Below are 11,172 nucleotides of genomic sequence, written 5' to 3'. Positions count from 1 at the left end.
TTGAAAATATGGTAAGCATGCTAGAGTCTTCTTCCAAAGTACAGTGCCAATATTTATGACTAAGGTCAACTTTGCTGAAGATTTTGGCCTTGGCAAGGTCAGGAAGGATGTCATCAAGGACTGGTAATTGATAGTGTTCCCGCTCTAGCGCAAGGTTCAAAGAACGTGGGTCTATGCAGATGCGTTGGTTTCCGTTCTTGTTGGTGGCAATTGCCATCTGATTTACCCAGTCAGTGGGCTCATCCACTGGAGTGAGAACTCTTGCAGTGTCTAGCCTGTCAAGTTCTAGTTTCACTGGTTATTTTAACTCAATAGGCAGTCGTTTTGGCGGGCAAAGTATCGGTTCCATATCAGAGTTCAGTGTGAGTCGCACAGAGCCAGGCAGGGTTCCAATGTCCCCGTTGAAAATGTCAGGAAATTCATCTAAGATATCAGTGCTATCTATTACTCCACTGACATGCTCAAACTGGTCATAGTTGACTGTTGTGAGGTTCATCTTTTCAGCAGCCTTGCGCTCATCGTTTCAACCATAGGACAACATCATATACTTTTGAGATCTGGTTTGAAAGAATTAGCACAAAAAATCGTCTTTCATGTACACGGCGAAACAGAAATTTCTGATCTGAAAATTGGTACGTCAATGATGACATCATCTGCATTTATATGTTGAATATTGGTGCGAACTAGTGAAAATGTGAGTTGCTGAACGATAGTTATCTTTCTATATGATCAGGGATCAAATTTGGGTTAGAAAGTCTTCATTTTGCTGCAGCATTCTATCAGCTATTTAGTTAGTTTCCAATAGTAGTTGTAATCAGCATTTTCTTTAAACCTAAACCAATTTTCTTTTCTATTTTTACTGGGAAAAAGAAAAACAACTATGTCAAGACAAAGACCCCACTATTTGCATAGAAAGTAGAAAAAGTAACTTGGCTTTAGAACTAGTACTTAAAAAAACAATAACTGATATCCAAAAAAGGTTAACTGGTACTTCTATGGGTACTTAAATTAACTTGTACTTGTACGTCGAAACTGACATAAGTGATGTTGGAAACCAAACTTAATTAGTTTTGTGGACAGCAGGTTCTGAATTTAGTTTTCTCTTTCTCAGAAATGGCGCATGAAAAGAAGAACTCTAGAAAAGCTAAATGTACAACTAGGATATTTTACAGATAAAAACAAGCAATATGGCCGACAATGGCTATCTAGCAGCAACGAATAACAAGTCTATGTAATACCTACCTAAAAAATGCGAAAATACATGGCAGATACTAAACATGTACTTTCAAAGTTAAACTCATCCCTAACCTATTTAGGATTTCAAGAGCAGTTGTAGGAGCCCTGATTATTTATGCAAATGAAATTTGGGTGGCATTCGTTGCTTTTAACAGCAGGAGCTTCTCTGCATTTGTTACTATCTCAAAAAACAACATGCAAACTACATAAAGATTAAAATAAAACGACTGTCAATTCAAGGAAAATAAACGTCACAAGTTCAATACTCGTAATCTTATGGCACAAATGTTAGAAAACACGAAAAAAAAAAACAGGATTTTCCTTCAAGAAATCACACATCAACGAGAACGAGAAACGATCGGCCATCTATTCATTCTAATTGGAAGATAAAGCAAAAAATCAGTTAACTCCAGACCCTTATCATGGAGCACAATATTACATCTAAGGCTAAATGTTTGTACTTTGTTACAGAGAAATTCGCTACATTTCTTCTTGTAGTCAATAGGAATTAAGTCACTGATTATTCGCGTTTTGTTTGAAAAATGCGTAGCATTTTTCTTACCATCCTCATTTTGTTAATTAACACATTTACGAAATCGTGGAGTTTTATCATTGACTGTCACGTATGTGGAATTTCGTTGTAATTGCAGCATTCAGAGCGCAATTACACCGGGAAAGGATTATATAGAAATTAGAGAAGATAAACGGAAGCGAACTAAACAGCCCAGTAAATAGCCTAAAAGTCCAACACTATGAGAGCGAGAAAAAGTTTTTTTTTCTTCATTCAAAAATTGTTCAGATTTTTAATTTAAGAACTAAATTAAAATTATTTTCTCACTCAAACCCTCATTTTGCTTCCATTGCTAAACGTAAAACAGGCATCCCAAGCTCACGTCTCGAGAGATAGCAAACGATTTTTTCATGAACTAACGAAGTAAAGTTGACTTCCACTTCTATCGGGAATAACAGTGGGAAAAGCGAGCTTAAAACGGCAGAGAACGCCAGAAACCACAGCGGACACACAAGATTTGAGTAAATTCACTGATTTTACGCGTAAAATAATATTTCGAAATATACGTATGGTTGTTAATCGACCATATTTCGTTCCCCATATTATTCCTTACAACGTGGTTAAATTCTCAACGTTCCCTCTCGTAACTTAACACCGAGTCACACAACGCGTGACGCTTTTATGAATCAATCGCCTTTTTTCTCCTAACGTGAGCTCGGGACGCCTGTGCGTAAAGATATTTACATAATTGCTGAGGCACATCCTGCCAGCATGGGTTAACTGTGCCTACATCGCTTATTTCTTCTTCTTCTTCTTCTTCTTCTTCTTCTTCTTCTTCTTCTTCTTCTTCTTATTCTTCTTCTTCTTCCGAGTCTGTTCCCAGGTCGTCCTCAAAATTAATATTCATGTCTACTCCATATCGGTGTATCTTTTAAAATAACTACAAGTTTCAGTTTCCTTTGAAGCCAACAAACAAAATAAGTTGGTTTCAAATTCGTGTTGTGGGGGTTCCTGACTGCATGGAAAAAATTCAAATAGCTTCCCTTTGTAAAAAATGGTCCTTCTGGTTGTTCGGTTGGCTGGTGAAGCTTATTTTCCTCGTGTGACAGACATGTCACGTTGGCGAAGAATAAATTAACGCGCGCAAAATAATGCAACGGTTTGATAGGGGAAAATGTTTCCCTTTTTTTTAACTGTTCTAGCTAGCCAAGAATAAAGAAAACGACTTTTTCAGTATTAAATTCCTATAGAACAACATGGGTTACGTTTTTCAGCTAACGGGGCAATTTGTTATGCATTAATACTCTATAAACTGCAGAGAATAACATAAGAGAAGTAAATGATAATGAAAATGGAAATGATAATTATTCAAACTATATCCACCTTTGTTTCAACTTTTTGTTTCCTAGAAGGGAGTAACTGATGTAGGAAAAATTTTTCAATCATAGCACAACATCATATATTTTTGAGATCTGGCTTGAAATTAACTCACAAATCATCTTTTACGTACACAACCTAACAGAAATTTCTGTTCTGAAAATGTGTGCGTAAGTGATGGCATCATCTGTATTTATAAGTTGAATACTGGTGCGAATTAATGAAAATGTCGGTTGTCGAATGATAGCTGTCTTTCAATGTGATCAAGGATTAAATTTGGGTTAAAAAGTCTTCATTTTGCTGCATCATTCTATCGAACGTCCAGTTAGCTTCCAATAAAAGTAGTAGTCAGCCCTTTCTTAGCTTTAAACCTAAAATAATTTTCTTATCCATTTTTGTTGTACGCGTGACTTAAACGCATCACGCGATTAAAAATTATTGTCTTTACTCTGAATTTCTTTAAAACAACAATTAACAGCAGCTGTAAAAACCTTTACTTTTCTGTGTATTTATTCTCTGCTGCTTATGTGGATAAACGCAATCAGGCTCTGAAAGTGTAAAGGGACAATCAATATTCAGGTACTTCATGTAATAGTTTTGTAGCTTCCTCCTCTACTCTTAGTAGTCAATTATTTTATCCTTCTTGCATCAAAATTGTTAATTTAAAGACGGTGAGCAATTTTTTCTGTGTATCGCAAAATAACATCATTTCCGGTACAGATGTCGATTCAGTTGATGAATAAGTGTTGGTTTTGTACTCTAACAGAATATTTATTCATCACTTTTTATCTCTGGAATGTACAGTCTGTTATTCGATCCGTCTAGTGTCTTTAAGTTCTGTGAAATGACCGAAAAATTAACTGTACACTGAACTTTATTTGTGGTTTCAAAAGAAAGGAAACATAGCGCTTCCGTAACACTAATCAAAATCTAATTTCTCTCTATAAACATGACTACAATGTTGTGTAAACTGCTGACGAGAATCAAGAACAATCAACTTGTTAAAATGTCCAAATACTTAGAGAAACACATCAAGATTTGGTGGTAAGATCTTCGGACTTCAGAGTGGAATAATCTGCATGGGAGCGACCACTCTGAATTTTTGTTTTACACTTAAAAAAGAAAAGGGGAAAAATTGGTGATTAGTTTGTAAAACCTAAAATTTGAAAGTCAAATGAAAACTTAGGCGGAGACAAGAAGCAGTCAGCTATTCAATTTTTTATTTTTTTGTGGAGGTTATTATTTTTTTTCTTCAGCATCAATGAAATTGAAAGGAAATAAATAAAAAAAAAGGAAAAAGAAAGACACACTTGGTCCACATGCTCTTTAGGAAGACGTGAAAACTACTTGAGTTTCAATAACTTCTAGTATATAAATAACTCTTCTAGTTTATACCTGTTAACTTTTAACCAATAAATTCTTAATTCTCTCAACTATACCGGAGCTTTCTCAGGAAAGAGGGTAGTGGGAAAAACGCGATTCATCAAATCCCTTGCTCCAAAACAAGCAAGGATCAACAAGATGAATTTAAAGGAAGTTATCGGTTGTTTCTTGCGAATTGAGACTGGTAACAGCAGTCCCATTTGTTGCGGTGTACGACATAAGCATATAGAATTTGACTTAACATTTTTGGAATTACTCATATCCGTAATCATCATCTTGTACGTGCCTTTTGGTGAAAATTATGTGAAATTGTTCGGCTACCGGGCATAAAGCCAAAGGGACATTTTATGTGCTAACAAATTCCTTCCTGGCTTTTTTCCTTTTCGGATTTTGCTTTTTTCTAGGACAACTTTAGTGCAATTGAGCAAAGTAAATTGATATTGAATATAGGAAACTGGAGAATTCATATAAGTAAAGAATACAAACCTTTTAATACATTCCCCCAAAGAGTAGGATTATGGTATTTCATACGTTTAAGCTTAACATCCTGAGATTTAACAAAAACCATTGTGAGGTTAATAATTTGAAGGGAACTGTCCAACGAGTTCTATCGATTAACTATTCCATTATAGGAAGTTTTTTGATTAGTGAAAGGACCCTTGACATTAGGCACAGTCGTCTAGTGATTTGTTGTATAGCAAAGTAAAGAAATTAGAGAAGGCGATGGAGAAAATCGAAAATTTTGAAAATCTACTTCAGTGAAAGCGCGTAAGAGCGAAAAATACTACAAAACCAAAATGTCATGCCGGTGTAACGTTACCCTCAGTCATGCTCTGTTCACGTGTAGCGGTGGTTGTCGGTAAACACGTGCACGAGTGGGAGACATTCCATTGCTACCTTCTAAATTAATAAATTTTGTAATGTTGTCCGCTCAGATGGTCCTTACGTTTTTTCGGTTAGTTGGTGAAGCTTATTCTCCCCGTGTGACAAGCATGTCACTTCGGCGAAGAATAAATTAATGCGCGAAAACTAATGCAAAGGTTCCATGGTAAAAAATTTCTTTCCCTTTTTTTATAAATTGTTCAAGATAGAGAAGAGTTAGGACCTCAACTTTTTCAGTATTAAATTCCAAGAAAAAAGCAGAGGTTACGTTTTGCACCTAATGGGTCAATTTTTTATGCATTAACACTCGGTATGCTGCAGATAATAACATTAGAGTAGTTTCTTATAATGAAAATGGTAATGATGATTATTCAAACTACATCCACCTTTGTTTCAACTTTTGGTTTATTAGCAGAGAGTAACTGATGTGGGAAAAATATTTTCAACCATAGGACAACATTATTTATATTTTGAGATCCGGTTTCAAAGAATGAACACTAATAATCGTCTTTTATGTACACGGCGAAACAGAAATTTCTGATGTGAAAGTTTGTGCGTCGATGATGGCATCATCACAATTTATGAGTTGAATATTGGTGCGAACTAATGAAAACGTCAGTTGCCGAACGATAGTTATCTTTTAATATGATCTTGAATCAAATTTGGGTCAGAAAGTCTACATTTTGCTGTAGCATTCCAATAGTAGTAGTAATCAGCCCTTCCTTTAAACCTAAAGTAGTTTTCTTTTCTATTTTTGTTGCACGTGCGACTTAAACGAATTAAGCCATTAAAATTCTTGTCTTAACTTTGAATTTATTTGAAACAACAGTTAACAGCAGCTGTAAAAATATTTTCCTTTTCTGTGCATTTATTCTCTGCTGCTTATGTGGATAAATGCGATCAGGCTCGGAAAGTGTAAAGGGACAATCAATATTCAGGTACTTAATATGATAGCTTTGTAGCTTTCTACTTTACCCTTAGTAGTCAATTATTTTATCCTTCCTGCGGCAAAATTGTTAATTTAAAGACGGTGAGCAATTTTTTTCTGTGTATCGCAAAATAACTTCATTTCCCGCACAGATGTCCCTGTTGATGAATAAGTGTTTGTTTTGTACTCTAACGAAACATTTATTCTTCGCTATTTATCTCTGGAACGTATAGGTCTATTATTCAATCCGTCTACTTTCTTTAGGTTCTGTGAAATCCCCGAAAATAAACTCTGCAATCAACTTTCTTAGTAGTTTTACAACAACGGAAACATAGCACCTCTATAAAACTGATCAAAATTTTATTTCTCTCTATAAATATCGCTACAATGTTGTGTAAATTACAGACGAGAATCAGAAACAATCAACTTTTTAAAATGTCCAGATGCTTAGAGAAACACATTAAGATTTAGTGGTAAGATCTTCGGACTTTAGAGTGGAAAAATCTGCATAGGAGCGTCCACTTTGAATTGTTGTTTTACATTTCAGACATAACAACAAAAAAGAGGAAAAATTGGCGATTAATTTGTAAAACCAAAAATTTTAAAGTCAAATGAAAACTGAGTCTGAGACAAAAAGCAGTCAGCTTATGGATGATGCAGGATCTAAAAATTATTAATATTTCATTTTTATTATTTTTTTTTGTCGAAGGTAGCATATCTTTCCTCAGCATCAATGAAATTAAAAGGAAATAAAACTAAAAGATAGAAAAACGAAAACATACTTTGTCCACATGCTCTATAGGAAGACGTAGTAACTACTAGAGTTTCGATAACTTTTGGTTTATAACTAACTCTTCTAGTTTATAATTGTTTACTTTTAACCAATAAATTCTCAATTTTGTCAACCATACCGACGCTTTCTCAGGAAAGAGGGTAGTGGGAACAACGAGATTCATGATATGATTCATCACTCAAAAAGGCATTCGGAAAGGAAAGGATTTTTTTTTTATTTTGGTCCGAAATGACATGTTTAATCGACCAGAGAATTAGTAATTCTTATTTTTAATGTAAATATTTAAAGATGAAGTGTTAATTCTAAACACGCACAACTTTTAGAATTTAGGTGAAATAAGTGTCAGTCAGTTTATAGAAGAGAAAAACAAGTGCAAACATATGTTTTAACAGTCTAGAAAATTCTAGGACATTCAAAAATATTACATCATATCCCATTCTTAAAACAGTGCAACATGACTAAACATAACAATTTGCAAAATGGAATATTCTGGAATATTTTAGAGTACTCTGGAACATTATACATGAAGAGTCAAAGAATCAACAACACGTTGTTAAAAATAATATTAAAATCACTAACTATATTCCTTTCTTTACGAACAACAACAAAAACAGCAAAAAAACGATTATTTCTGGCTAATTTAACCTATAACTGTGCCAAATATGAGATTGTTTGTTCTTGATTCGAAAATTAAATTTCTGTCATCCGAGGCAAAACGCTCTCGTCTCTTTTAGATTAAAAAGGAAAATAACCATTTTCATTTCATTTTAATTTCTTTTGTCATTACTCAGAAGGTCAATTGTTATGAAATGCAAATGACTGGCAAAAAACTGATGCCTTCAAGCTTACTAAGATAATGCTTGGCTCGGTTGTGAATGAAATTGTCCATTTTTGATACTTCAGGATATGTGCACAAATCAGGACAGCAGTACTAAAAATACACTGTTAAATAATCCGAATAATTTTTATCTCTGTTGCATTTTTTTTATGTTGTTAAAAAAAAATTATCAAAGTGCAAGTTGCATGAACGAATTAAAATTTTTTGGGAGTTAAACCTACCTAAAGTTTGATGTAAAGTTAATTATCCTGTTTATTATTTTAGAATAAACCAAAATCTTTATCACAATATTCAAATGTCCTACGAAGTATGAATCGTAGTTATCAGACGAGAAGACAGGGTCACTCCTTTCCTTTTACAAGATCTCAACATATAATGTTATTGTTATTTTTAGAGTACATAACTTGTACCTTTTTAAGACTGAACAATAGACAAAGAGTCCATTGGTTACTGAATAGCTGTATTTATTAGTTTTGATGTAATTTTCTTCGCATGAGTCAGAAGGCAACTAACAGAATCTTTTTGTTGTTATACTAAATTACAAAAGGGAATGTTGTGATACGAAAAGGAGTTTTTCCTTTGAACTGCATGATCCAAGTGATAAAGAACACTGTAAATAAACAATGGCAAAATAATATCTTAATTATTAACAAGGTTAAACAATGGCCTTCTTATTTGATTTAACTTTCCCAGGAAGAGCTATGAAAATCTTTGAATTTTTTTTTGGTTTTAGTCAGAGGAATACGTTTGTTCCATAGCCGATGGAGACAAATTCATCACAATCTCAAGAGTGTTACTCCAGAGGCTTGTGTATAAAACATCGAGCTGCTTTGAAAATATTCAATTTATTAACCTTTTTTGATGAAAAATTGAAAGAGACAAAATTAAACACTCCAACTTTCATTCTGCAGAAAACAAACTGAAACACGTCAGGATGGTACCCTCCGTGGCTAAGTGCAGTTTCATTCTCCTATTCTGTAAGCACTTCAGCTGTTCACAACTGTTGTCGAACGTGTTTGCTTTAATGATAAACATTTGCAGTGTTTAGTAAATGGGATGGAATGGGAGCCCATGAGTTGTGTGGGAGGGAGAAGGGTAAGATGCTTTGGGAGGCGCGGGAAAGGTCGAGTAAAGGGAGGAAAAGAGGAGAGGAAGGGAGGAGAGTGCAATGTTAAATGGATGGATAGAGTAATGAGAAAAACTGCGAAGTGAGGGGGGGAGTCTGTTAACAATTGTTATGTCAAGTTCTGTTGAACCGCAATATGCACTAAGTGTATAACTGTAATTTAACAATCACGAAGAGCCACAACTTCTCATATCTGCGTGTAATATCAAACTGCTAGGCATGCAACATGTGGTGCACGCTTGTTCAGTGGTGAGGGGAAGTGGTCCAAAACGTTTACATGGTCCAACTTTGAGCATAAGACTGAACCTGTCAAATACACTTTCGCTGTATTAACTTTGTACAATCAAATTCAAAGTAAAGTCCTGGAATAAGATGGCGTCAATAACCTCTGAAACACTTTTCTCACTGAAATTAACCGCAAATGTAAAGCCTTAGTAAGTTCTTGGTTGGAATGGAAGACTCAGTTTTATAATAGCTTTCCGAAGTCCGTTGAACTCGTGCTCTAGATGAAATTCTGTTTTAGTCGTGCGATAGATGTTTTAAAGCTTAGAGATCTGATATTTACTTAGTAAACTAGTGATGCTTGTAAGACAGAGATCAGTTGAAGTCTAAAATGACGGCCTTTGTTGTGTAAAACTGCATATTTTTTCTTTCTCTTGGTATATGATATCTATAATTTTTTTTTGGAAGCCAAGTAATTGACTTGTTGTATTTGTTGTAGTTTTGTTGAAATATCCTCAACAAGCAAAAGGATGGGAGAAAGCTCCTTATTCTTGGAACGCACGTGTTCTCTCAGCTCCAAAAGGACACTACGTGGAATTAAACTTTAGCATGCGCAGCTACTCTCTTCGACCATGTGTGTGGGACTACTATCTTGAGATCCGTGACGGCAATAATCAGTCAGCCAACATTCTTGGTGTATTCTGTGGAGTTCACAAGACTGCTGTAGTACGATCTAGTAGACGATACTTGTGGTTAAACTTTTTCCCTTCTTTCGAATATGATTTTAAAGGATACTACATGGGCAGATCCTTTAATCAAACAAGTACGGTATTTCTTGACAAGTTAAGCACTCTTGGGGCACTCGGTTAAAATCTTTAAATTCAACTGAACATCACGATAGAATAAACTCTATTCAGAAAATGTAACGTTTGCCCACATTACTTTTACGTTTTCTCGCACATGTAGCAGTGTTTATCCCTTTCCTTCCCGTGGTTAAGATTTTTCCCTTCTCGCAGTTATAGTTTTAATGCATACTACACGGGAAGATCCTTCAATCAAACAGGCACGATATTTCTTGTTAACTTTCTGTTAAAGCACGTAGTTAAAATATTTAAATTGAATTGGAACTTCCTGATATAACAACTTATATTCTACCTACCCTACCATTACGTTCTTTTGCACATGTAGCAGTATTTATTCCCTTATTAAGTAGCTTTTTATCAGATATACAAAGAGACAGACGAACAGCCACAGATAGAGAAAGAGACAGACAGACAAAGAGAGACACCGAAAGAAGTTCTCCGTGACTTTTGGAGTAAAAAATGGTTGTCCATACATGATGTATTTACTTTACATATTATGCCTGCGGTTTGCTCGTCTTATATGATACAGACTATTCCTCCAGCATTTGCTTGCCTCAACATGTTTTTTCTATCATCATCATTATTATTAATTGTCTTATGTAGCGACACCTACCATGACCCAAGTGCCCAAGACACAGACTGTAATTTTGAACAGAACCTCCGACCTGTGGTGCCCGGTGGAATGTGCGCCAGCTCCATACGTTGTATGGAGAAAAAATGGTGTTGTTGTTCAAAATAGTACCAGCGTAAGATATCAGCTTGTAGCTGCAGAAAAGAATGTGACTTACAGCTGTGAGGTACGAAGAGATGATAACGTATCAAGGAGAGAAATCAGCCTCAGCATTGAAGGTGAGTTTTATTCGTTACACCAGTGTAATGGAACTATATCACTTTTTTAATTGGATGCCTGAATCTGTACTATTTGGTCAATTTCTTAATATCTTGTTTAATTTCTTAGTATTCCTCCACGGCTCGCCGCCCTCGATGTAGTGGCTCCCGTAATTTGCCACGTT

The 11,172-nt window shown here is 35.1% G+C and overlaps 1 protein-coding gene across 1 annotated transcript; it reads left to right on the top strand.

The window, feature by feature from the left end:
* The first annotated feature begins 9,009 nt into the window (after window positions 1–9,009).
* Window positions 9,010–11,149, top strand: LOC149052337 (inactive serine protease PAMR1-like). Its single transcript, XM_089180769.1, has 4 exons — window positions 9,010–9,043; window positions 9,796–10,119; window positions 10,763–11,008; window positions 11,118–11,149. Exons 1-4 carry the CDS (start codon window positions 9,010–9,012, stop codon window positions 11,147–11,149), a joined length of 636 nt encoding a protein of 211 aa, XP_089036895.1.
* The last annotated feature ends 23 nt before the right edge of the window (window positions 11,150–11,172 follow it).

The sequence above is a fragment of the Pocillopora damicornis genome, chromosome 1 (genome assembly GCF_964200805.1).
Source record: "Pocillopora damicornis chromosome 1, jaPocDami1.2, whole genome shotgun sequence".
In the NCBI taxonomy this organism is placed as follows: Eukaryota; Metazoa; Cnidaria; class Anthozoa; order Scleractinia; family Pocilloporidae; genus Pocillopora; species Pocillopora damicornis.
Note: the sequence above shows the minus strand (reverse complement) of the source record. Positions and strands in the feature narration are given on the sequence as shown.